We start from the raw sequence: 27059 nt of genomic DNA, 5'->3' as shown, positions 1-27059 counted from the left end.
AGCAGAATACACATTCTTTTCAAGTGCACATGGAATTTTCCAGGATAAATAACATGTTGGGCCACAAAACAAGTCTCAATAAATTTAGAAAATTGAAATTATTTATATTAAACAACTTTTCCAACCACAACAGTATGAAACTAGAAATCAATTACAGGAAGAAAAATGGAAAAAACACAGACATGTAGAGACTAACAACATCTTACTAAGAAGAGTGAATCGACAAAGAAATGAAAGACGAAATCAAAAAATACCTTGAGATGAATGAAAATAGAAATGCAACGTTCTAAAATCTATAGGACACAGCAAAAGCACTTCTAAGAGGAAAGTTTATAGTGATACAGGCCTACCACAAGAAACAAGATAAATCTCAAATAAACAACCTAACTTTCCATCTGATAGACTTAGAAAAAGCCCAAAGTTTACAGAAGGAAGGAAATAATAAAGATCAGAGCAGAAATAAATAGAGACCAAAAAAAAAAAAAAAACCACTATAGAAAAGATCAATGAACCTAAGAGCTGGTTTTTTTGAAAATATAAACAAAATTGATAAACCTTCAGCCAGACTCACTAAGAAAAAAAGAGAGGCCAAATAAACAAAATTAGAGGTGAAAAAGAATGAAGTAATAGAAAAAGCCACAGGTACCGTGAAGTGGCCAGTCCATCATGGTATAGTTTAAGGCTGTCACCTAATGGAAAGATTTATAGAGCAAATGTTCTCTCAATACTTAAAGCACAACCTGAATGTCATTACTTTCTTTTGATTAAATCTCCACTAAATGCTCCTGAAAATAGAATATACTACTGAAATATGGTTTGAGTACTTCAATATTCCAGGCTTGTACATAGCCATGCAGGCTGTGCTTGCATTAACAGCATCCTGAGCAACAAAACATGTAGGAAAACTGATAGTGACTGGTATTAAGATGCTGTCACTCCTGTCCTTTCTGTGGTTACAGGACATGTGATTGGCAGCTGAGGTAAGCACATTCCAGTCACAAGGTGAGCTGTACTGTATTTCATTCAGCAACTGCTGAGAGGCCAAGAAGTAGGAATTCCTCTAGGGCAATCCCTGGAAACAGCTATGGAAGTAAAGGAGTGCTACAGTTATGTCTGACCAGATTTAGTAAAAGAATTTAACAAGTATGACACAGAGGGGCCAAGTAGATTAAACAGTATACTAGAATCAAGGCAATCTCAAAGAAAGAATTTTCCATTGACGTTGGTTACAACAGATCCTTGGAACCTGAAATCTTTTTTGATCCAGAATTTGCTAATTTAGAATTTACCTACCTAACAAGTAGTAAATGAAGTAATTCAGCATTATCTTATTGGTGTCAGAGTTCTCTGAGGCAAGTTATTTTTATCCCCAATTTACAGATAAGGAAACTGAGGCACAGGGCATTAAAGGGTCCTAGAGTTTCACAGTGGTAATTGCAGAGCTAAGAACTTGAACCTTAAAGCCTGTGGCTTTCACCATTACACCAAACTACCTCTTTTCCTACTGTGAATGAAAAAATGTTGCGTGCCATATCAGTAAACAAAGGATGTTGCAGCTGCCTGAGGAAATTCAGAACGGGAAAGAGTCCTGAGGGAATTCAGGATGAGAAAGAAAGGAATGATTTCAATGAGCCCAGACTCTTGCATCTTCCCATATGTAGAAAAGTGCTAATTCATTAACTTGAGATATCTGTGGGATTTTTTGTTTTTTTGATATTTTGTAACTAACTGTAATCTTTTGATGTGCCAACTACCTGGTCTTTGTTGAAAAAACCCATATATATCCTGGCTTCTCCGTTGCCTCTTTGGAACAGTCTCTCAGAACTATTCTGAGAGGCTGCCTCCCGGGCTTGAAGTCCTCAGAAACTCCGCCAAGTAAAACATAATTCGCAACTTTTAGGGTGTGCATTTTTTTCAGTCAACACTACTTACTAAGAGTTTTTTTAAGTCAAGAAGTTGTGTAGAATTATATCAACTGCTTTTTTATTGTCAGTCAAAATAATCATTATTTTGCCCTGTTACTTTGTGAACACAGAGAATTATATTATTTATCTAATACTGACCATTCTTGAAATTCTAGAATGAGTCTTTCTACTTGGTTTTGGTTTGTAGTTTTTTAATATACCATTGACCCTTGAACAACATGGGTTTGAACTGTGTGGGTCCTCCTATCCACACATTTTTTTCAATAAATCTGCAGTTGGCTGAGTCTTTGGATGCTGAACCACTGATAAGGAGGGCCGACTCTAAAAGTTATACCTGGATTTTTGACTGCGTGGGGGGTTGGCGCCTCTAATCCCCTATTTTTCAAGGGTTAACTGTACTGGCTGTTTTTAGTTTGCTAATACTTAGGATTTTTTTTTTTTTTTTTTTTTTTTTGGCTGCACGGCATACGGGATCTTAGTTCCGCCTACCAGGGATTGAACCTGCACCCCCTGCAGTGGAAGTGTGGAGTCTTAACCACTGGACTGCCAGGGAAGTCCCAGCTAATACTTAGGATTCTTGACTATGTAGTCAATAAGTAAAATTGAGCTATAGTTTCATTATACTATCCTTAACACATCTGAGTTCCAAATTTATACCAATCTCATAGAATAAATTCAGAAGCTTTTGTCCTTTTCTATGCTGTAAAATTATTTTAACATGTTATCTGCTCGTTAAAAGTGTAATGAAACTCATCCATAAAACTATCTAGCGGTTCTTTCAGGGATAAAACTTTAACAGCCTTTTTCATTTCTGTGTGTTTATTGGTCTCATATTTCTGCTGCTTCTTAAATCAGTTTTCATAATTAATTTAACTAGAAAATTAATTTTATTAGATAAATGTATTGGTATAAAGTCATTTATTCTGTTCCCTTAAATTTTAGAAACTTCCTCTGCATATGGGATATTAACTTTTTCAGTTATATCATTGCTTATTTGTGTTTTATTTTTTCCCTTGATTTGACTTGCTAGAGGCTTGTCCATTTTATTCATGTCTTCAAAGACCTAGTTCTTAGATTTATTTCATCTACTGTCTTCTTTTTATTATGTTAATTTCTGCCTTTGTTTCTGTTAATGCATCTCTTCTTCATTTTTTTCCCTTAACCAATAGTTTATGTATACTTTGCAGTGGAGAAATTGGTCATAATTTTTTCTCACAGCACCTTTTTTCCCCAGATGTACAATTAAGCAGTTTTTAGTATATTTACAAAATTGTGTGACAGTCACCATTATCTAAGTCTAGGACATTTTCATCCCTCCTCTTGTTACCGAACTTAGGTTCGGCTGCTTGCTGCTGCAAAGCCAATAATTTGAGAGGCAAGTGTCAGTAGAAGGGAAAGGTGCTTTAGTCAGAAAAGCCGACAGTCTGGGGGGACAGTAGACTTGTGTCCAGAGGCCAACTGCGAAGATCGTGCTTAGCCATGACAATTTTTAAGGGGAAAAATGGGGTGTGGGGTTGGGGGGGAACCTCAGTGAATCATCGAGGCAGGAGGTTGGGTTCTGCATCATTCTCCAGCCTGTGTGCACATTGGCTGACTCTCCCTTCAGATGTTATCTTGCCCAAGTGATCCCAAGCAGGATTGCTTAGGGGGGCTGTTGGGAGTAGAAAGCTAGTCATTTTTTTAAACTGCTAAATTCTTCGTTCTTCTTTTTTTCTAGGAAAAGAATCAACAAGGCATGGTGTGCATTCAGGAGAGCAAAAGTCAAGAGTTGGGTTAAATTGCCTAGTGATCTCATTCCTATAATTAGGTTCTTTTAAGGTTAGAGGGGAACAGAAACGGGCAAACAGGAAAGGGGCAAAAGAGCTGCTTTCACTCTTCCTGTAAACTCCATACCCATGAGCTGTTATTCCCCATCTTCCCCTTCCCCCTATCCCCCTGGTAACTGCTAATCTATTTTGTCTATATGGATTTGCTTCTGGACTTTTCATATAAATGGAATCACACAATACGAAGCCTTTTGTATCTGGCTTCTCTGGCTTAGCATAATGTGTTCAAGGGCCATCTGTAATGTAGCATGTATTATTTCATTCCTTTTTATGGCTGAATGATACTTCATTGTATGTGGGTACCACTTTTTGTTTGATCTACTCATCAGTTGATGAAGACTTGGATTTTTTTCCCCACTTTTTGGCTATTATGAATAATGATGCTATGAACATTCATGTACAGTTTTTTGTGGGGACATATGTTTTTATTTAAGTATATGCTTAGGAGTGGAATTGGTGGATTATATGAGAACTGTTTAACTTTTTGAGGCACAGCCATACTGTTTCCAAAGCAGCTGCACCATTTCACATTCTTCAACAGTATATAGGGTTCCAGTTCCTCCATATCCTTGTCAACACTTGTTATTGTTCATCTTTTCTTTTTCTTTGCCCATTGAATTATCTTGGCCTCCTTGTCAAAAATTAATTGACCATAAATGTAAGAGTTTATTTCTGGACTCTCAGTTCTCTTCCATTGGTCTATACTTCTGTCTTTCCACCAGTACCACAATCTTGAATACTATAGTTTTATGGCAAGTTGTGAAATCATAAGTGTGAGTCCTCCATACAAGAGTGTTTTGGGGTATTCTGGATCTTTTGCATTTTTCTGTGAATTTTAGGATCAGCCTGTCAATTTCTGCAAAAAAAAAAAAAAAAAACAGTTGGAATTTTTATAGGGATTGTGTTGAATCTGTATTGTAGATCAAGTTTGGGAGTATTGCCATGTTAACGATATTAAGTCTTCCAGTTAATGACCACAGAATATTTTTCCTTTTTTCTTTATTTTCTTTCAAAAATATACAGGTCTTAACATTTCTTTGTTAAATTTTTCCCTAAGTATTTTATTCTATTTGATGCTATTGTAAATGGAATTGTTTTCTTAATTTCATTCTCGGATTGTTCTTTGCTGGTGTATAAAAAGTCAGTTGATTGTTGATCTTATATCCTACTACCTTGTTGAACCTGTTTATTACCTTTTAATGCATTGCTTCTGCTTTCTTTTTATTTCTTTTTATCATTTTTCCATCTCCTTGAGTTTATGCATGTTAGGCCATTTAGTTTCAGTTTTTTCTAATTCTTTTTTTTTTTTAAGAAACTACTCTTTATTTTAGACAACTTCATAAAATTATTTTCACACGTCCCCACTTCTTAACCTTTCATCCTCTTAGTTGAAAAGTCTTGAGAGAGGTGAAAGAAAAATCACAGAGGGTAAACTTTGCAGCAGTAACAAAGTGCTTCCCCCAAGTATAGCTAACCGTTTCCACAAACTGGCATTCTGCAGAACAGTCTTCCAAAAAGTGTTGCTAGGTTTTCATGGGATAAGGGAGTGGGGGCTAAGACGTCCATGCTCAGATAGTGTGGGAAACCATAGATTAAGATTAGTGTTCTGTACTGTAACAGGAATTCTCAGAGTCCTTAATATTCTAAGGTGGGTTGATCTTCAAGAGGAGAAAAGGGATATGGAATACTCCCTAAGCTTTTTGAGCAAACAATCTTTTTTTTTCACAGAACACAGCAGAAGCAGTTTGAAGTGCGCAGTAATCTCAAATTTTTGAGACGGAAGTTAGAAAGCCTGATCTCTTTACATTTTTCCTCCCATTCTTTGCTAATGCCAGCAATAGAGTGACTGTAGAATCCAGACCACTAGTCATATTTAGAAAGGACAGGTTCATCAAGGATGGAATGGAAAGAACCAACTACCTTCTCCTTTTTCATTTTACATTTTTCTTTAAACCTCCCCCTCCCCGTCTAAGTTAAGCAATACGTACACTTCCTCCCTTAAGCAATTGTTGGGTGCTATTTCCCTCCTTTTGTGACAGAGCAACTAATTCATCACTACCTGAGGAGACAAAAAAAAGTGCTACCAAGGCAAGATGGTGGGCTGCCGGAATTTGTCTAATAATAGCTAAGACACCACAGAAAGCAGCACACTCAAAGAGAGGAGGACAGCCTCAAGAAATAATGTGGACATATCATCCAAGCAATACTTTTCCAAGCACTGGTCAAATCTCCACCAGCACAACTGAGAAAGCATTTACGTGAATACCTCAGGCCTGGGTACTGGCCTCTTGGTTTGAGATGTGGCTAGATTTTCCTGAGAAAGGCATCTGCCTTAGACTCTATCTCATTGGTTTAGTTTGTTCAGTCTCTTCTGGACCTGGGCACAGTTCTGCCACTGACCTGCAGCAAACTCCTAATTCCTAAAACAGTCTGACCACATCAAAGGGTTGTAAAACAATCTCCATGGTTATTAGCTAATTAAACTTGCATTCAACACCATATGCTGATAGGATGAGGCAAAGTATAAGATTCCAATCTTGGATCTTTCCAAGCAGGGCATGTTAGATGGTGACGAGAGAAGGATTAGTTGCTAGCTGGATCTGAGCTCAGGCTTGGGCATGGAGGGAACTGGTTTGGAAGTGTGAGGGGTTCCCTGAGCTCTGGTGCAAACTACAAGGGTTTCACTCAAGGAAGGGTATGATGTGGGCATAAAACCATGCTTCAGACAGTTGAAGATGGTCTCCTTCGAGAGTCAGGAACACCAGCTGTCCTGCGTTGTCCATTGCCTTTAGCCCCAGGCAGTCCTGTGTGTACAGGGTGCTCTCCTGTAAGGGAATGGTTTCCTTGGCTTGGCCACTTCTGTAAAATCCAAACCACTCAGAATCCACGGGGTCCACAATGGAATCATTGAGGAATTTCACCACCACAAACTTCTTCAGGGCCATCAGGTTTTTCTTGTAGGACTCATTGACACCTCTCTCCTGATTAATATCTGCCAAGAAGATGCTGTGGTTGCTATGTCCTCCTTTATGGGGTCGTGCCAATATTCTGCTTGCACCAGGCATTCTTGTAAAGCTTTATTGTAAGCTCCAGCATTCAGTGTTTTTCTGATCAAGTCACAGATGTGAGAGCTCTCTCCTGGGCACTGAGAGAGTTCAAAAACACCTTGACGTTGTCCCCCAACTGAGATGGGATTGATCATAGGAGGTGATGAGCATCTCTGAGCCACTGCCCTCAGAAATTGGCCTCCCTGGGAGAATCCCATAGCATTGTAGCCTTGCTGCAATTTAGGATCCTTAGCAAGAATCTGACACACCATTTTTACTTGGGAGTTAACATTCAAAAAAAAGCTGTTCTCCACATCCTGTACCAGGATCTTCCCAATCTGTAAAGATAAGACGTAAATTCCAGGTATTTTCTTCTCGACCATTTGTTTAATAGCGCCCGTGCTTAAGGGATTACAACAGCTGTCTCCCATCCCATGCCAGATCACCAGGGGCAGTGGAGCCGGCAGGTCGAGATGCCCCAGCGCCAGGGAAGCGCAGGACCCCGGCAGGAAAGCGAGAGCCCTAATTAATTCATTTTAAGGCTATACATTTTCCTCTAATTACTGTTTTAGCCACAAACATCTTGAAGTATTATAATTGTGGCTTGTTTCTAATTCAGCGTTCATTTCTTTTTAATCCAATAATGTTCTACAGTTTCCAGGTGTTTTGGTGGTTATTGTTCTGTTGTTAATACTTAGTTTAAACTGAGACTAGAGTTCATGTCTGGTATGATTCTTCTTTTGGAGTTCACTGATAATTTTCTACTTTTGTAAGTTGAGGCTGTTCCACAAGCAGCAAAATAGGAATACCTTTGGCATAAAACCCCAAATAAACCAGTTGGGACCAGAGTGTTCTGTTTATTTTTGGACACAGTAGATGGGAATACCTCTCATGGATGATAAGATTAAATCTTTCTCTGACTGCCTAGGTAATAAGTTTTGTGCTATTTTATCATAATCAGAAATGTTTTAAAATGTCTTTACAGCCACAAATAAGAAGAGTAATTCACCCAAACCAGCTCGGTCCAGTATAGCAGGTAGTCTGTCACTTCGAAGAGCAGTAGACTCTGGGGAAAATAGCCGTTCAAAGGGAGACTGTCAAACTCTGTCTGAAGGTAAGTTTGGAGAGTTCAGAATGTGATTTTGGTGGGTAGATGTCTGTTACTCGAAATTGATCTTATGGTATAGCTTTAGACCTCTAAAGGCACCAAAAATGCTGAAACTCAGTTTGAAAGTTCCTTGATCACGCAGAACAGACCCGTCAGTAAGGAAGTGCAGCCATTAGACTCCATATTCTGGAGTCCTGAATTTTAAATAGCTGGCATCAAAAAGACTAGGATATATTTTTAAATTGTTTTTGAGTTTTCCTGCAATTTAAAAATATCTGTATAGTGAGATCTCCTAATGTGGAAACTAGAGAGAGAACTTTTTGTTTGTTTGCCTTCTTTCTGAATATCCCCTTCGTTTTTTGTAGGCTCCCCAGGAAGCTCTCAGTCTGGGAGCAGGCACAGTTCTCCCCGAGCCTTGACACATGGCAGTATCGGTGACATTCTGCCAAAATCTGAAGACCGGCAGTGTCAAGCTTTGGATTCAGATGCTGTTGTGGTTGCAGTTTTCAGTGGCTTACCTACTATTGAAAAAAGGAGAAAAATGGTCACCTTGGGGTAAGTTAAGTTCTTTTGTTTATGTAATGGAATAATAGCTAATAGTTTTGTTTGGCACTCTAAGTCTACAACATAATGAACATAATAAATTTCTAGTTTGTTAATTTTTTAGCAGACAGTTTATTTGTTATATTAAAATGTAACTTTTAAAGCATCAGAGACCTTACTTTTTTCTTTCTTAACACAATGAGATAGTACCAGAAGTTCAGTTTAAATACATTAGAGCTCATTTTCAGTGAAGTTGGGATAATAATGTTATATAACCTTGCCTGACCTCTGCCTTGTGAGATATTTGGGTCAACTTTTTTTTCCATCTGTCCCATATTTTTCAAAGACATTTGTGCTATGCTATATTATGTCCCATAGGTCTTTTACATGAATTTTGTATAGAACAAAGCACTTCTGGCGATTTTATTTTAAAACTGCTTTTCTGCTTTCATCTCACCTTTTTTTTCCCTTTTATGAAAGTGTCCTCAAAACACATAGTTGGAGTTTCCCAAAAGGATATATATATATATGGTCATCGGTACCTTTATCTCTCTCCCGGGAAACATAAACTCAAATCCCAGTCATGTCACCCAGTCGACATTGTCACTTCCATCCATTTAAAAGAGAGTGATTATGGAATGTATTGTCTGTGAATGTGCTAGGTGAGCCATTAATATCCATCTGCTGATCTATTATATGGATATTAAATACATTTCTAATTTTAAACAATGGAATAATTCTGCCTTGGAGGCTTTGAAAAGAACTTTGAATTAAATTTAGAGAAAGATTAATATCCCTTAAGTTTACTTAATTGTATAGAGTTTTAAGATCTGGATAATTACCAAATCTAATAGGACAGCTGGTGGCTTTGTTTTCTGTTTTAGCTCAAGTTTAAGCAGTGGAAGGGCGTTATAATCATTGGAGATTGTCTTGTCCTCCCCATCTCCTAGCCTGGTTTTATACATGTTCCTTTCAAGATGAAGCTGCAACTAGTTTTTATATTTTTTTAAGGAGATTTATGTCTGCCTTTAGTCATAAAGATTAAATATGTACGAATGTGCACTTTTTTCTAGATTGTAAAATCCTGTATAAATGTGTAAAGCTCATAGCTATAACCCTCATTTTACAGTTAATTATACTGCCAACCTGGGTCATGTGGTGTTTTCCAGCTTGTGTTTTTTTTCCTTGCCTGATTTAAGGTAGTGTAAGCAAAAATTTTAAATGCTAGTAATAAATGGTTCAAAAATGGTAGTTAAAAAAAAGAATATTAAGTTAAAATTTCCCCATCTTTGTCTCCCATCTGCTTTGTTTTCCAGCCTTCTGCCCACACACATTCCTGCTGTTTTAAATTTTTTGTATATGCTGTCTTCTCAGCTTTCTTGCATATTTAAGCAATATTTAAGTGACCATATAGCTTTTTTAATACAAAAGGTGCACCTTGTTTTCTCACTCAGTATACCTCAAAAGTCTTTCCATATTGGTGAGAACATGTTATTAAGGACTTCTATTTATATTTATTTTTAAATTGGAATTCTTATTGAGATAATTGTAGATTCACATGCAATTATAAGAAAGAATAGAGAGAGCCTGTGTACCTTATCCAGTTTCCCCTAATTATAACATTTTGCAAAACGCTGATATATTATCACAACCAGGATATTGACATTGATGCAATCTCTCACTTTATAACCTTTCATTGTGAGTCTTCTAGTGAGTCTTTTAAAAGTAAAACTTGAAATTTAGTATTAAACACCAGTGCCCTATACCCTACTTAGTTTGCTCAGTTTCTGGACAGGAAAAAAATCTAGATTATTGTATCAGTGACTAGTTATACAAAAATATCAGGTTATTTTCTCCCTCTTTGAGGACTAGTGTTAAAGGAGGTCGTCTGGAAGGAATGCAAATGACTGATTTGGAAAATAATTCCGAAACTGGGGAATTACAACCTATACTACCTGAAGGAGCTTCAGTTGCCCCAGAGGAAGGTAAGGAATGATAAAGTCATAGTTGGCGGGAGGCGGAATAATAATCTTTTTTTGGTGGTGGTCGGGAGTGGTTGGTTTAATAAAACAGTTACTGAGATGTTATCTACTATCTGAGATGCTTGATCTGAAAACAGCATTCGTTGTGCCACTGAGTTTGATTTACTAGGACATTAAGCACAACGGAAGGCAAAATGGATAATTGACTACATAAAAGGTCATCTTACTAGAACAGGCATTTACAGGGGGAAAGTCTGCAGATACTTCATTTGCTCATTCCTTAAATGCGTTATGCTACCTACATGATAGGCATTGAAGTTTTGCTAGATATGAAAAGATTAAATTGGATACGTTCAGTGTCTTACGGGAAAAACATGCCCCAAAACAACTAATTAGAATATTAAATGTTAAGTACCTCGTCTTTTAAAGTCAGTCTTGATTAATGTTTGTAGATTACTTTGCTCTTTTAGAAGGATTCCAAACTTTAACCATTTAAAAAATCCTTTATGGTAACTGACTTCTACTCTGCCAGTTCATTCTCAGTTACATTTCTAGCATTTGTCTACATGTTCTTCCAGGTCCATTACTCTTTATCTGAAAGCATAGAAGACTTTTTTGTAATTTTGAGTTAACAGAAGGTGCTTGAAACAAGGCTATGTGTGTTGCCCTTGCTTGTCCTTTATATGTTAGCAGAAAAGCGTGTCAACTTTATTAATGATATTTGACACTGAGATTTTTCATTTCTTAATGAAACTCTGCCACCTACCACCTCTGCACTTATTTGAATTTCAACGATTGATGAATTGTAGCTCAAAGCATATATAAAAGGTGCCAGCATCTACCTCTGGCTGCTCTGTGAGTGTGTGTGGGTGGTGGCATTTTCAGTTAAAGAACACTAAACATTTTGGTCTTCCATCTTAGTTGGTGCTCCTCTGGTGGGCAGCATTATTTCAGTAGAAATTAAATGGAAAGGATTTTTAAAGTGAAGTGTTGATTGTTAAAACAACAGGAAAAATATATTATGATTGATCTCTGTAGAAAGGACCTATAGGGATTAGCTAGTAGGGATTAGCTAGTTTCCATGTATTTATACATACTGATTATAGATTGTAGTGGCTTAAATTGTTATAGCATGTGCTGGAATTATAGTCTCCTTCTATTTATGCACCATTTGTGAAATGCTTCTAATTTGCCTGGCATTGTTTTGATGCTGGTGATAAAGTAATTCCTGAACCTACTGTTTAGTTCAGGGTTTCTCTACCTTGGTGCCATTGACATTTTGGGCCAGGTGATTCTTTGTATTAGGGGCCTGCCCTGTGCATTGTAGAATGTTTAGCAGCATTCTTGGCTTTTAACCACTAGGTGCCAGTAGTACCTCCTTTGAATTACAGTAACCAAAAATGTCTCAAGACACTGCCAAATGTCCCCTGGGAGGCAAAATCATCCCCAGTTGAGAACCACTGGTTGAGTTGAAAACTCAAACCAGGGGTGACAACTCCTTAAGAATCACTTGCCAGAGTGGGTCATAGTTACATATGGGAGCAAGTTGTTCTCAAGTATGCTGGGTATGTGTTGGTTGTGGTGGGAATGGAGGAGGGAGAGCAAATGAAAACCAAAAAACAGGTGTTAGAGACCAGTTAATAGCCAGTTATAATATGGAATGATGAGTGCTGTGATGGGGTATATAGGGAGCTCAACTAACAGGTATGTAATAATAAAAATAATAGATAATATTTGCAAGCCCTCATTAGGTATTAAGACTGCTAAAGACTTTACCAGTATTCCGTTTTCTCAGTACAGACCTACATGGTTACTTTATTATCTTGATTTTACAGGTGAGTAGGCTGAGGCCTAGAGATGTAACTTACCTTACTCAAAGTCGCAGAGCCAGTGCCCTTAACTGTCACCTCTCTACTAACCTAGTCCACACTTGGAAAGATCATCCTAAGGGATGAGTATGAGTTAGTATGAGTTGTGAAGACTGGTGAAAGATGACGCCAGAGTGGAGGCAGAGGTCAGATCATGAGGAATTATACTGTATGTCTAGCTAGAATTTGGACTTTGTCCTTTGAATGGAATATAAGCAAGGAGTGAAATGATAAAATTATGTTTTAAAATTCCTACTCTAGCTGAGTTGGGGACTGGGAATGGGGTGTGGAACTCTGGGGACAGGAAGACTGGTAAAAGAAGCATGTTAAATTCAACTTAGACTTTTAAATTTCAGCCTTCATCTCATAAATTCACATTTTCTCCTCAGTTTTTCTATGTAAATAGCTAGTTAGCACCAAAAAACCCCATACGTTTTGACATTAGTTCCATTTCTTTTTTTAAAGCTAATCATTAACAGCTTATCCTAAACTGGAGAAAGGCATTTGCTTGGCCACATTTAGGATCTGCTCTGCACTTTCAAGTCTTTGAATCTGAGATTTAGTGCTGTCAGTGTTACTCAGTAACACATTTTTTCTTATGTAAGGAGCGTTGTAGTGATGCAAAGCACCTAGAACTCAATAAGAAAAGTTACTGTAAACATGCAAATCAGTAGTGCCAGGAAAGTCCACTATTGCAATTTGTTGGTATCTAAACAGCTTATTTACCACTAGAGTCCCAGGATAGGCAGTGAGGAGACTAACTGATAAGGCTGGAAGAGGGGAATAGGTAAACTAAAGGAGCTCTGTGCCTTTTGAAATTTGCTTTGTGAGAGGAGAATGGGGCCTTACTTACTGCTGTGGGTATATTCTGTCATCAGCAGGAGCCAGTTCTCAAGAAAACCTTTATTTTTCGCACCGGTAAGCCTTGGTGAAAAGTTGAGTTGGGTTGTCTTACATCTGTGCTTAGGAATAACGAGCCTCTTTATTCTTAAGCAGAATTCCTAAAAGAAAATTTTCTGTGGTAGGTCACTGTAAATTGGTCTCTCTCTCCTCTCCTCCTCCTCCCTCCCTACTGCCAGGCTGTTTGAAGAAACTTTAAAATTTTTTTTAAAGTTTCCAGTTTTAAAGTTTAAAGTTTTTAAAACTTTAAAATTCTTTGTGTTACTAGTTGGGAATTTGGGACAACTAAAGTGGTCTCTTAAATGTTCCTGAGAGTCAATAAAAAGTGACTTTTCTTAGACTTGACAGTCATCAGCAGGCCTTTTCCTTTCTAACTGGGATCATATGGGACAACCTTGTGTTAATCTCCTAGTTAATGGCTGGATTGCAAAAATCTTGATTTCCTCCTCACAACCCCCCTCCCCCAATACAGAATTCCTTAGGTAGACTGGTCTCTTCCTTGTTCTATCTAAAACTGGAGACTATGCGATTGAGTTCTGCTGAATTAGCACAGTCCTTTTCAAATAAGTCAGGGGTGTCACCCATCCCAGGGAAAGCCATGGCATGCCTACTGCAAACCTTACTGGCACCCTATCTAAGAGTAATACACAAGTCCGATGCTCCAGCATTGCTGATCCCTTTTGGTATATCAATGAAGACACTAAGTTACAAAAACCCAATCAGCTGGTTTAAGCAATAGGAAGATTTACTGTCTTGTATTAACAAGAAGTCTCACCTAACTCTGGTAGGGCAGTTTCAAGGTTGGAAAATTTAGGTGCTTAATGTCATCAAGAACTCATTTCCTCCCACCAACCCCATCCCCCCATCTTTTGCGCTGCCATTCTAAGTGAGTTGGCTTAGCTCCCCTCAGGATGGCAAGGTGGTTGCTGCAGCTCCAAACTTTATATGTAGTCAGAAGAACATTCTGGGAGTAGGGGAGGGTTATTTCACTTTATATGTCTCTGTTTATCAATGTTTATCAATGAGAGCACATCTCATTAATCAGTAGTGGAAAAAAAAGGAAACTTGGCAAAGTCTAACATTTGGTTCCCCTCCCTCATCCATTCCACGTGGCTACTTGGAGAAGGGAAGACAGCTGAACAATATTGAGGTTCTGCTGGAAAGGAGGAAGGCAAGTGAAGCATTAGTGTTTGGTCTACCAGGTGGTTAATGTATTTTCCAAGCAGCTGAAGTTTGAGCACCCCTGAATAAAGGCGTTATTAACTCAAAAGTTAGCTTTGGACTACTGAGCATATAGTGGATACTCACAAAATATGGTAGGTGATTGATATATAAATACCCTATTTCACATTTTACTTTAAGATGCAGGGTTGATTTGGGGGTTTTTTCCCCCACATGAACATCTCTGAAGCATCTGCCATTTAATGGTATCTTACAATAATTATCATTGACAGCCAGTTTTGTGAAAACTTGTTGACACCTTCCGGTGAGATTAAGAAAGGTCCTGTATTCAGATTTCTTATAGTTGGTGAAATATCACTAGTTTGCCTTTAACCTTTACTTAATGCAGTGGGTGGACATTGCAATGTATGGGGCAAGGCACATAGCAAATAGCTTGTGACCTGTTGCTTGACAGTAGCTACTTTCATTTCCAAAAAATGAAAGTATTTGACCTTATGTTGTGTTTACTTGCTCTCACTGATGTCAATGGGTTGTACAGGACCTGGTGACCCCATAGGTCAACTATTAAGCTAGAGGTCAAGAGACCAATTTGTTTTTCTCATTACATTCACAGAGCTAGGGAACTTCAGATCTTAGGACTTGATAAAAAACCAAGTAGTGTTTTCATGCAGGAATTTGTTTCCAACACTTCTTGGGAAATGCATGTTTTTCTGAATCCTAAGAAAAGTAAGTCAAGAAATCAAAAAACTGGAAAAAATTATTCTAGTTCTCCCGTTAGAGTTAATCTTAACAGTCAACACAGAAACATGGGGACTTCCTGGTGGTCCAGTGGTTAAGACTCCACACTTCCACTGCATGGGGCACAGGTTCAGTCCCTGGTCGGGGAACTAAGATCCCACATACTGCATGACGTGGCCAAAAAATGAATTAAAAAAAAACAAAACAGAAAAAACACAGAAACATGACTGCTTTGGAAGAATCCACTAATGGCAAGTTGAAAGTATAAACTGGAAATGCTGGTACCTAGAATCAAAGGTTAAGATCAATGGGAGCACCTTGAAAAGAAGCAATTGCAGTCAAATCAGTCCTGGCTATAGCTGTTGCCGTTTTATAAGTACGTGTTCATGGCCCTGTCTGCTGCTGTGTAAATATTCATGAGTCTATACTATACAGGAATCCTGTGAGTGGTGCTCCAAGAAACAGGAAGTTTCAAAAGCAAAAGAATTCCTCATATTGGCATTTTTTTAAATAGATTTATTTATTTTTGGCTACGTTGGGTCTTCATTGCAGCGCACGGGCTTTCTCTAGTTGTGGCGAGCAGGGACTACTCTTCGTGCACGTGCTTCTCATTGCGGTGGCTTCTCTTGTTGCGGAGCATGGACTCTAGGCGCACAGGCTTCAGTAGTTGCGGCTCGCGGGCTCTAGAGCGCAGGCTCAGTAGTTGTGGCGCACGGGCTTAGTTGCTCCGCGGCATGTGGGATCTTCCCGGACCAGGGCTCGAACCCGTGTCCCCTACATTGGCAGGCGGATTCTTAACCACTGCGCCACCAGGGAAGTCCCCATATTGGCATTTTTGATGTGATTCCATGTAGTGCTATAAACCTTACTAAGAGTTCTAAGTGTACATTATTCAACTATTACCCAGTAATGTTCACAGCATTTTCCATTATTTGAATATTCACTGTAGGCTACAGTTCTTGTAAATACTACAAACCAAAAATTTTTAAAGATATATAAATTTATTAGAGTTTGAAAAATATTGTAAGTGTTTAAAGAATAACTTGAGATTTGGGGAATTCCTGAGAATTCCAATTCCTCGTTTGTGAATCCTGGAGGTTAATATATGTCAGGAGTTCAGAAACACTAGTACCAAGAGGTCAAATTTGTGCCTAGAATTTCAGTAACTCGTGGGTTTTAGGGTTTTCAGCAGCAGTTCCATGAAGGGCCAGAAGGTGGAGGTGGTGCTTCATGCAAGTAGCTTGATTATTCTCTAAACAGTAAGTACCGCTCTTGACTCTTGAGAGCAGGAAAGCTTTTTCCTTTGCTTAGGAAGGAAATTTCAGAAACGTCCACACGTCCAGCCTATCTTCAAAATATTTCAGGGAGAAATAGTACTACACAAACTCTTATTGAAAACAGAAGAGGAGGAATTCACCAGTAAAGCCATCTGGGGCTACAGTTTTCTTTGTTGATCTTTTTTTTTTCCCCCTTAAAATTTATTTATTTATTTATTTATTTATTTTTGGCTGCGTTGGGTCTTCGTTGCTGCGAGCGGGCTTTCTCTCTAGTTGTGGCCAGCGGAGGCTACTCTTCGTTGCGGTGCACAGGCTTCTCATTGCAGTGGCTTCTTTTGTTGCAGAGCACGGGCTCTAGGCGCGTGGGCTTCAGTAGTTGTGGCTCGCGGGCTCTAGAGCGCAGGCTCAGTAGTTGTGGCGCACGGGCTTAGTTGCTCCGCGGCATGTGGGATGTTCCCGGACCAGGGCACGAACCTGTCCCCTGCGTTGGCAGGCCGATTCTTTTTTTTTTTTTTTAAAGAAATTCACGTTCTTTTATTTATTTATTTATGACTGTGTCGAGTCTTCGTTTCTGTGTGAGGGCTTTCTCTAGTTGCGGCAAGTGGGGACCACTCTTCATCGCGGTGCGCGGGCCTCTCACCATCGCGGCCTCTCTTGTTGCAGAGCACAGGCTCCAGACGCGCAGGCTCAGTAATTGTGGCTCACGGGCCCAGTTGCTCCGTGGCATGTGGGATCTTCCCAGACCAGGGCTCGAACCCGTGTCCCCTGCATTGGCAGGCAGATTCTCAACCACTGCGCCACCAGGGAAGCCCGGCAGGCCGATTCTTAACCACTGCGCCACCTGGGAAGTCCCAGGGAAGTCCCTGTTGATAGTTTTTTAAGCTACAAATTCTGTTTCTTTAATACTTAAAATACCTATTCAGGTTATCTATTTTTATCTGAATGAATTTTGGTAGTTTGTGTCTATCAAAGAATTTGTCCATTTCATCAGTGTTCTTGATTTCAAAAGCATAAAGTTTTTTATACTGTTCCCTTATTACCCTTTTAATGTCTGTATAATCTCTAGTGATGTCCCCTCTTTTATTCCTTTTTTTTGCTCTTTTGTCTTGGTCTGCCTAGAAGCTTTTCAGTTTTATTGACCTTTTCAAGCAACTATCTTGTTTCAATGATTTCTTTTTCTTTTGTTTTCCTGCTAATTTAATTTCTGTTCTTTATTTCCTTTTACCCAAGTTTATTTACTCTTTTTTTTTCCAGTTTCTTAAAGTAAATGCTTAGACCATTACTTTGAGGCCTTTTTCTCTTCTATAATATAAGCATTTGATGCTGTAACTTTATCTTTTAAGCACTGCTATAGCCACATCCCCAAACTTTTGATATGTTGTACTTTTATTTCCATTCAATTCAGAATGTTTTTCATTAATTATGGAAAATTCTTGGCCATTTTCTCTTAATATATTGTCTCTCCTTTGCTGTCTTTATGGCTGTCTAGTTGACACAGTTTGAACCATTCCTTTTTTATCCCTGTGTTTCTTAACCCCTTTTTTATAATGGCAATCTCATTGTTCTTTAAAACTCTGGTTAATTTTCTCAGTTCTGTCTTTAAGTTTTTCAACCTTGCCTAAATTCATCTATTAATAGTTTAATTTTAATGACTATATCTGAAAAGTCTAGTAATTTAAAAAAAATCTATTCTTTTCTTTTCCACATTAAACAGAATTTTGTACTCTCAGTTTATTTTATTTTGTGAAAAAATTTGTGGTATTGTCCTATGTTGTATATCTGCTGACTCTTACTTCAAGTAGATTGTCTTGTTTGTAAATTTTGATTGGAACATAACTTTTTGAGACTTTTTCTACCCCGTGTGAGAATCATCCCTCCCCCCCCCGCCCCGCCACTATAATTGTGACCTGGATTGTGGAAGCTTCCCACCAGAGAGGTCTTTTAAATATGTTTCAAGACTATTCATGAGCATTTTTATATCTGCTTTAGTCTGTGTTAGATAATTTCAGCATTATCTCTGTCATCTCAGCACTGATGTTTGTTCTTGTCTTTACCTGGTTTTTCATACGGTGAAGCTGTTTTGGATTGTATCCTGGACATTTTTAATATGATTTTATGAGACTCTGGGTCTTGTTTAAATCTGCCAGTCTGTTGGTACTTCTAATTCTTGTCTACACCAATATGCCTGTCCCTATTTGCTTTTCAGAATCCTCAAATAGCCACTTCATGCATTCTGTCCAGGTTTTATAGCTGCATCCAGTGGGAAAGATGGGGTGGAATGTGCTTGCTTCATCTTACCTAGAACCTTCCCTTTAGAGGAATAAATTGCTTTATTCGGATCACACTAGCTCCTGACCAGTTTTTATGTTACTTTCCTAAGATTTGAACCTCAACCTTAATCCCAAACTTAAATTATGCACACAGGCCTTAGTTTGAATTATGAGGTGAGCTGAGTCCAGAAACAAGACAAAATTCCCTGCTGTCTTCCTGTGACAGTAGACAGAATTATTTAGTTTATTCTTTCAGTAAAAGTTTTAGCTTTTGGCAGGGAGTGCAGTTTTAGTCTCACTTTCGACTCCCTTTCTATGGTGGATCCAAAGTTTTTTTTTTCCTATCCCCAACAGAGTATTAAAGACTTTCGCATCAAGCTCTCTGGGGCAACTGCATCTACCCCACTAGTTTTCCTTATCCTTTTTGTCTCTATACCTATGGATTTCTGTTCTTTCTTTTAAATATAGCTGTTCATTAAAATTTTTAAGTTTATATTTTATCTAGCATTTATAAGGGTTTGTAGCAGAAAGATTTTCAGATTTTCTTGATCACTGTCTTGTTGAAACAGAAGTACTTTCTGTACTATAAAAATTCTATAGAACTTTACTTTTAAAAACCTACTCATATGCAAAAAAACAAAATTGGAGGCCCAAATGGGATAGTAACTCATTTATTGCTAAAATTACTGGAATTTTTAAATACACACAGCTAGATATAAGTGTAAATGTGTATTTGTATTTATGAGTGTTTATATTTATATATGTTTTAGGCTAGAAACTGTCGAATCAGGATTAAAAGAGCTGTTATCTCTTATGACTCTTTAGGGGGAAAAAAAACCTATGTTTGCCTTGGAAAAAGTGTTCTCAGTATAATGAAATTAATACTGGCTTCAAATTACAACTTTTCAGGTACTGTGGAAAGGGCAGTTTTAATTTTTGAGAACAAAAATAAATACTGCTCTAAATAACTAAAGAGAACTTAGGTTTGTGTGGTTACTTTTTTCTTTGTTTTGTTTGCTTGGTATCTTCTGTTTTCTTGGCATTCAGTGTAAAATTCACTAGGAATCTCAATTTAGGATAGGGAGATTGCCTTTTTCTTGCAGTGGTTTCTTGTCAGAAACACGTTCTCCCCTTCTCTCCCACCAGGAATGAGTAGCGACAGTGATATTGAATGTGACACTGAGAACGAGGAGCAGGAAGAGCACACCAGCCTGGGCAGATTTAGCGACGCTTTCATGGCACAGCCCCCAGATGAAGGTGCAACACGTGATATCATTTCACGGGGATTAATAAAACCATCTCTTCTGCTGCTGCTGCTGCTTCCTTTGCTTCTCTTTCTGCTTCTTCTGCTTTGCTGCTTCTGCTTCTTTTTCTTTCTTAAATTATTGTCATTTGTGAGATGACATTCTGTGGGGTAAACTAAATGGTGAGTACTGAAAACATTTGGTAGGTAGTATTTGCCTGGTCACACACCACCTGATGCGTGCTGCTTACGGGGTGGAGCAAGTGTTGGCAACCTGCTTTGGTACAGCCTATGACCTGAGAATGGAAAAAGAAAACAAGCCAAACAAAAAACAATTTTCAACGGAGACCATTTGTGGCCTGCAGTGCCTAAATATTTACTGTCTGCTCCTTTATAGAAAATGTTGCCAGTCCTTGGGGAGGTTTCAGATTTTTTTTTTTTTTTTCTTTTCAGAGATATTTGTAGCCTAGCTAATAAGGTAGCTTTTTTAAAGATAACTCTTTCTGACTTCTTAGAAATGCATGCTGATTATGGAATCATTGATTTTATTACCACTTTCTCCTAAAAAAGTCTTAGGAAAAAACTCACTGAGAGAAACCCATTGTTAGTAGTTTTGTTTTGTTTTGTTTTAGGTGTACAGCATAATGATTTGATATATGTATACATTGCAAAATGATCACCACAATAAGTTTAACATCCATCACCCATTGTTAATATTTTATCCAGAGACCTTAATGGTCAATCTGAGCATTCCTCTATAAGAGTTCCTGGAATAACAACATTGTCAGGCTTATGTTAATTGTCAGCTTTATATTTTACATATTTCCCTGATATTCTCGTGTCTTTTGTAGTACAGATTCAGTCATTTGATGATTTTTTAAGTATTAAGGTACTCTTAGCAATATTCTCTGTTTATAAAAGAAGCAGCCAAATTTCAGGCAAGTTATTTTGAGTGCTGATGAGTTTTTGTAGTGATACTTGCATGTGCAGTTTAATTGGCTTTGAAACACATTTTATATTTACGAAATGAGTCTTCAGAGTATACATCGTCATCATTTCCTATTCCCTTCTTTAACTGCTCCCAGTGTCCCAAGGACGACAAAGTCAGGCAGTGCCTTTCATCTTCTAATTGTGGGCGTCTATTACACATTTTGTTTTTTTCTCCTTTATTTTCCCTTTGAGTTTGCTTACACTTGACTCAGATCAAAAATTCTCTAAAAATAGAGATTTGTTCACAACCCAGCACATCTTTATCACTTAAATAACACACTTGGTAAGATCGTTTAGAGATAAGGAAAAGAAAATACTGGTCTTTTAAAAATGTTAACTCTTTTTTTTTTCTCCTAGATACACATTCCAGTTTTCCTGATGGTGAACAAATAGGCCCTGAAGATCTCAGCTTCAATACTGATGAAAACAGTGGAAGGTAATTTTCAAATCAAGAAAACTGACTTGCAAGCTACCTTGACCCTGAATTTTGCTGTAGTTGGTGCTCAAATTTATCAACAGTCAGATAATCAGATTTGGTCTTCTTTTTTTCATCATCTCTACTTGAAATAGTAATTCTGAAACTTTAGAAAGTAGCACAATTCTAGTGTAAGACATTAGTACACATTGGAAAAAGTTGTGTGGGAAGAACTCTGTGTAATGTAATGAAATAACAGTGTAGCCTCAATTAATTTAGTAAACAGTATATTCATAAAAGGCAGTTTGTCTACTATAACAGAAGGGCAATTAACTGCCAGGAAATGTACCTGGAGACAGTGCACGCACTCAGTAACCTGCTCAGCGTCGGTGCTCTTCTGTCTTGGCTAGACACTCAGTTGCGTTTAAATGACCACCTTTATATTTTGGGTTTTAATTATAGTTTATAGTTTCACTAGTGCCTGTAGATTAGTGAGCAGAAATATTACTAATGTGTAGATTCTTCCCTGTAGACACTTTATGTGAATAACTGAAGTAACACTAGACTGAATCTCCTCTTTGGAATATGTTGACTGACTGAGGTTAATTTATTTATCTTTTCTTGTTTGTTCAAGTGCAGGCACACTGATTAATGACACCTAAGCTTTCTTTTGTGTGACTTTTACAAATGTAATTTTAAATGAATTAAGTTAATATGGATTGGTTATGTGGTCATATGAACACATGTAAGAACATTTAAAATTATTTCGTTTTTTCTGCTTCTTACTAAACAATTATAATGTAACGAGTATTTTAAAACCCTGTTTTCTCCTTTATTTTCATTAGTTGGACATTGATTTCAGTGTCAGTACATTTAAAGATTCCTACATATTGTACTGTGGCTTACATGAAACTGTGGTATAAAGTTTACTTTCATACTCAGAATTAGTCCAAAATAATTGCCAAACTTTATCATTGTGCTCTTGCATTTGTTTTTGAGCTGCTATACTATTTGTGAAAATTACACTGAAAGTTGACTAAGAGACTATTGAAAAAGCATGAATATATACACATGAGAGGCATCTCATCTGCTTATTTTTTACTTAATGAATATTGTTCCCTTTTCCATGTCTAGCGTCTTGCCGAATGCTGTGATTCATGGTTTGCTTTTGTTCAAAACAGTTTGCACTTTTTGTTAATAAAATGATGCTGAGAAAATGTTATGCCTCTGCAATTTATTAAAAGTGGAGCAGGAAGCCCCCCTTTTTCCTATTCCTATTGCCTGTGTATAATAGAGGCTGTTGAGCTGTAAGTAGATGCATGAGGAAGTTAGAAGACTTATTTATAATCTCCATAATGTGTATGCTTACTTTTTCTCCTTAAATTAGTTGGAAATATTTAAGTAGTATAATCATATGAGAAGTTAAAATTTAGCATTTGCTTACTACCATGATAGCATTGGTGTGCCGTCGTATAGTTATTAGGTAGCTTATTGTGCAGTGCTCTGAAACATTACTAATAAGTTCTTCACATTTCATTTTCTATTAGCTGGAAATGTATTTATGTTCATTACATTTTGATGAGATCATATTCTAAATCAAACTTATTTCTGTGCTACATTGTAATGGGTAAAACTATAATGTAAGAATTTTGCACCTTTAGTGTTGAGAACAAATCATTGTAAGAATTGATTTTGTAGAGGTTTTTTTTTTTAATTGAGGCTTACAGAATTCATAAAGACAAGTGTGATTGACTCTGCTTTGGAACTCTCACTATTGCGTAGCTGTTTCTTGACCTGTATATGATATACAACTGAGTGCTTTCCAGTGTACCTTTATAACTTATTTTCAAAATATGGAAAACCACTTGTGGTTAAGAACTAAGAGAAGCCGGAGAATAGACTGTTCATTTGGGGAAATTTACTTGTAAGAGCTTTTAGCACAAGTGATTTAATCATGAGATTCTCTTGGGTCATTAATCTATACAATAACTTTTTTTTTTTGAATTTTATTTTATTTGTTTTTTTATACAGCAGGTTATTAGTCATCCATTTCATACACATCAGTATATACATGTCAATCCCAATCTCCCAATTCATCACACCACCACCACCACCACCCCTGCTGCTTTCCCCCCCTTGGTGTCTGTACGTTTGTTCTCTACATCTGTGTCTCAATTTCTGCCCTGCAAACCGGTTCATCTGTACCATTTTTCTAGGTTCCACATATATGCGTTAATATATGATATTTGTTTTTCTCTTTCTAACTGACTTCACTCTGTATGACAGTCTCTAGATCCATCCATGTCTCTACAAATGACCCAATTTCGTTCCTTTTTGTGGCTGAGTAATATTCCATTGTGTACATGAACCACATCTCCTTGATCCATTCGTCTGTCGATGGGCATTTAGGTTGCTTCCATGACCTAGCTATTGTAAATAGTGCTGCAGTGAACATTGGGGTGCATGTGTCTTTCTGAATTATGGTTTTCTCTGGGTATATGCCCAGTAGTGGGATTGCTGCGTCATACAGTAATTCTATTTTTAGTTTTTTAAGGAACCTCCATACTGTTCTCCATAGTGGCTGTATCAATTTATATTCCCACCAACAGTGCAAGAGGGTTCCCTTTTCTCCACACCCTCTCCAGCATTTGTTGTTTGTAGATTTTCTGATGATGCCCATTCTAACTGGTGTGAGGTGATACCTCATTGTAGTTTTGATTTGCATTTCTCTAATAATTAGTGATGTTGAGCAGCTTTTCATGTGTTTCGTGGCCATCTGTATGTCTTCTTTGGAGAAATGTCTATTTAGGTCTTCTGCCCATTTTTGGATTGGGTTGTTTGTTTTTTTAATATTGAGCTGCATGAGCTGTTTATATATTTTGGAGATTAATCCTTTGTTGACTCGTTTGCAAATATTTTCTCCCATTCTGAGGGTTGTCTTTTCGTCTTATTTATGATTTCTTTTGCTGTGCAAAAGCTTTGAAGTTTCATTAGGTCCCATTTGTTTATTTTTGTTTTTATTTCCATTACTCTAGGCAGTGGATCAAAAAAGATCTTGCTGTGATTTATATGAAAGAGTGTTCTTCCTATGTTTTCCTCTAAGAGTTTTATAGTGTCTGGTCTTACATTTAGGTCTCTAATCCATTTTGAGTTTATTTTTGTATATGGTGTTAGGGAGTGTTCCAGTACATGTAGCTGTCCAGTTTTCCCAGCACCACTTATTGAAGAGACTGTCTTTTCTCCATTGTATATCCTTGCCTCCTTTGTCATAGATTAGTTGACCATAGGTGCGTGGGTTTATCTCTGGGCTTTCTATCCTGTTCCATTGATCTATGTTTCTGTTTTTGTGCCAGTACCATATTGTCTTGATTACTGTAGCTTGGTAGTATAGTCTGAAGTCAGGGAGCCTGATTCCTCCAGCTCCATTTTTTTCCCTCAAGACTGCTTTGGCTATTAGGGGTCTTTTGTGTCTCCATACAAATTTTAAGATTTTTTGTTCTAGCTCTGTAAAAGATGCCATTGGTAATTTGATAGGGATTGCATTGAATCTGTAGATTGCTTTGGGTAGTATAGTCATTTTCACAATATTGATTCTTCCAATCCAAGAACATGGTATATCTCTCCATCTGTTGGTATCATCTTTAATTTCTTTCTTCAGTGTCTTATAGTTTCCTACATACAGGTCTTTTGTCTCCCTAGGTAGGTTTATTCCTAGGTATTTTATTCTTTTTGTTGCAGTGGTAAATGGGAGTGTCTCCTTAATTTTTCTTTCAGATTTTTCATCATTAGTGTATAGGAATGCAAGAGATTTCTGTGCATTAATTTTGTATCCTACAACTTTGCCAAATTCATTGATTAGTTCTAGTAGTTTTCTGGTGGCATCTTTAGGATTCTCTCTATATAGTATCATGTCATCTGCAAACAGTGACAATTTTACTTCTTCTTTTCCAATTTGTATTCCTTTTATTTCTTTTTCTTCTCTGATTGCCATGCCTAGGACTTCCAAAACTATGTTGAATAATTGTGGTGAGAGTGGACCTCCTTGTCTCGTTCCTGATCTTAGAGGAAATGCTTTCAGTTTTTCACCATTGAGAATGATGCTTGCTGTGGGTTTGTCGTATATGGCCTTTATTATGTTGAGGTAGGTTCCCTCTATGCCCACTTTCTGGAGTTTTTAATCATAAATGGGTGTTGAATTTTGTCAAAAGCTTTTTCTGCATCTATTGAGATGATCATATGGTTTTTATTCTTTAATTTGTTAATATGGTGTATCACATTGATTGATTTGCGTATATTGAAGAATCCTTGCATCCCTGGGATAAATCCCACTTGATCATGGTGTGTGATCCTTTTAATGTGTTGTTGGATTCTGCTTGCTAGTGTTTTGTTGAGGATTTTTGCATCTATATTCGTCAGTGATATTGGTCTGTAATTTTCTTTTTTTGTAGTATCTTTGCCTGGTTTTGGTATCAAGGTGATGGTGGCCTCATAGAATGAGTTTGGGAGTGTTCCTTCCTCTGCAATTTTTTGGAAGAGTTTGAGAAGGATGGGTGTTAGCTCTTCTCTAAATGTTTGATAGAATTCACCAGTGAAGCCATCTGGTCCTGGACTTCTGTTTGTTGGAAGATTTTTAATCACAGTTTCAGTTTCATTACTTGTGATTGGTCTGTTCATATTTTCTATTTCTTCCTGGTTCAGTCTTGGAAGGTTATAGCTTTCTAAGAATTTGTTCATTTCTTCCAGGTTGTCCATTTTATTGGCATAGAGTTGCTTGTAGTTGTCTCTTAGGATGCTTTGTATTTCTGCGGTGTCTGTTGTGACTTCTCCTTTTTCAGTTCTAACTTTATTGATTTGAGTCCTCTCCCTCTTTTTCTTGATGAGTCTGGCTAATGGTTTATCAATTTTGTTTATCTTCTCAAAGAACCAGCTTTTAGTTTTATTGATCTTTGCTATTGTTTTCTTTGTTTGTATTTCATTTATTTCTGCTCTGATCTTTAAGATTTCTTTCTTTCTGCTAACTTTGGGTTTTGTTTGTTCTTCTTTCTCTAGTTCCTTTAGGTGTAAGGTTAGATTGTTTATTTGAGATTTTTCTTGTTTCTTGAGGTAGGCTTGTATAGTTATAAACTTCCCTCTTAGAACTGCTTTTGCCACATCCCATAGGTTTTGGATCGTTGTGTTTTCATTGTCATTTGTCTCTGGGTATTTTTTGATTTCTTCAGTGATCTCTTGGTTGCTTAGTAACGTATTGTTTAGCCTCCATGTGTTTGTGTTTTTTACGTTTTTTTTCCCTGTAATTGATTTCTAATCTCATAGCGTTGTGATCAGAAAAGATGCTTGATATGATTTCAGTTTTCTTAAATTTACTGAGGCTTGATTTGTGACCCAAGATGTGATCTATCCTGGAGAATGTTCTGTGCGTACTGGAGAAGAAAGTGTAATCTGCTGTTTTTGGATGGAATGTGCTATAAATATCAATTAACTCCATCTGGTCTATTGTGTCATTTAACGCATGTCTTTCCTTATTAATTTTCTGCTTGGATGATCTGTCCATTGGTGTAAGTGAGGTGTTAAAGTCCCCCACTATTCTTGTGTTACTGTCGATTTCCTCTTTTATAGCTGTAGCAGTTGCTTTATGTATTGAGGTGCTCCTATGTTGGGTGCATATATATTTATAATTGTTATATAATCTTCTTGGATTGATCCCTTGATCATTATGTGGTGTCCTTCCTTGTCTCTTGTAGCATT

The 27059-nt window shown here is 37.4% G+C and overlaps 1 protein-coding gene and 1 pseudogene across 15 annotated transcripts in view; one reads left to right on the top strand and one right to left on the bottom strand.

Moving 5' to 3' along the window:
• Positions 1-27059, top strand: part of TRIM37 (tripartite motif containing 37) — a 283770-nt gene that overhangs the window by 96579 nt on the left and 160132 nt on the right. For 9 of the 14 annotated variants that reach the window (XM_082372003.1, XM_082372006.1, XM_082372005.1 and 6 more), the window contains 5 exons: positions 7784-7912; positions 8272-8461; positions 10316-10434; positions 19813-19923; positions 21257-21335. In XM_082372003.1, the coding sequence (XP_082228129.1) occupies positions 7784-7912; positions 8272-8461; positions 10316-10434; positions 19813-19923; positions 21257-21335 (628 nt within the window). The other 5 variants (XM_082372001.1, XM_082372000.1, XM_082372008.1 and 2 more) reach the window with 5 other exon arrangements.
• On the bottom strand, positions 5049-7424 carry LOC309619346 (palmitoyl-protein thioesterase 1 pseudogene; annotated as a pseudogene). The gene is made up of 2 exons: positions 7363-7424; positions 5049-7320 (listed from the first exon to the last, which is right to left on the bottom strand). The product of its transcript is annotated as a palmitoyl-protein thioesterase 1 pseudogene (transcript).

This window comes from Balaenoptera borealis (genome assembly GCF_965194805.1).
Source record: "Balaenoptera borealis genome assembly, chromosome: 20".
Taxonomy (NCBI): domain Eukaryota; kingdom Metazoa; phylum Chordata; class Mammalia; order Artiodactyla; family Balaenopteridae; genus Balaenoptera; species Balaenoptera borealis.
This window is presented reverse-complemented; position numbering and strand designations above follow the sequence as displayed.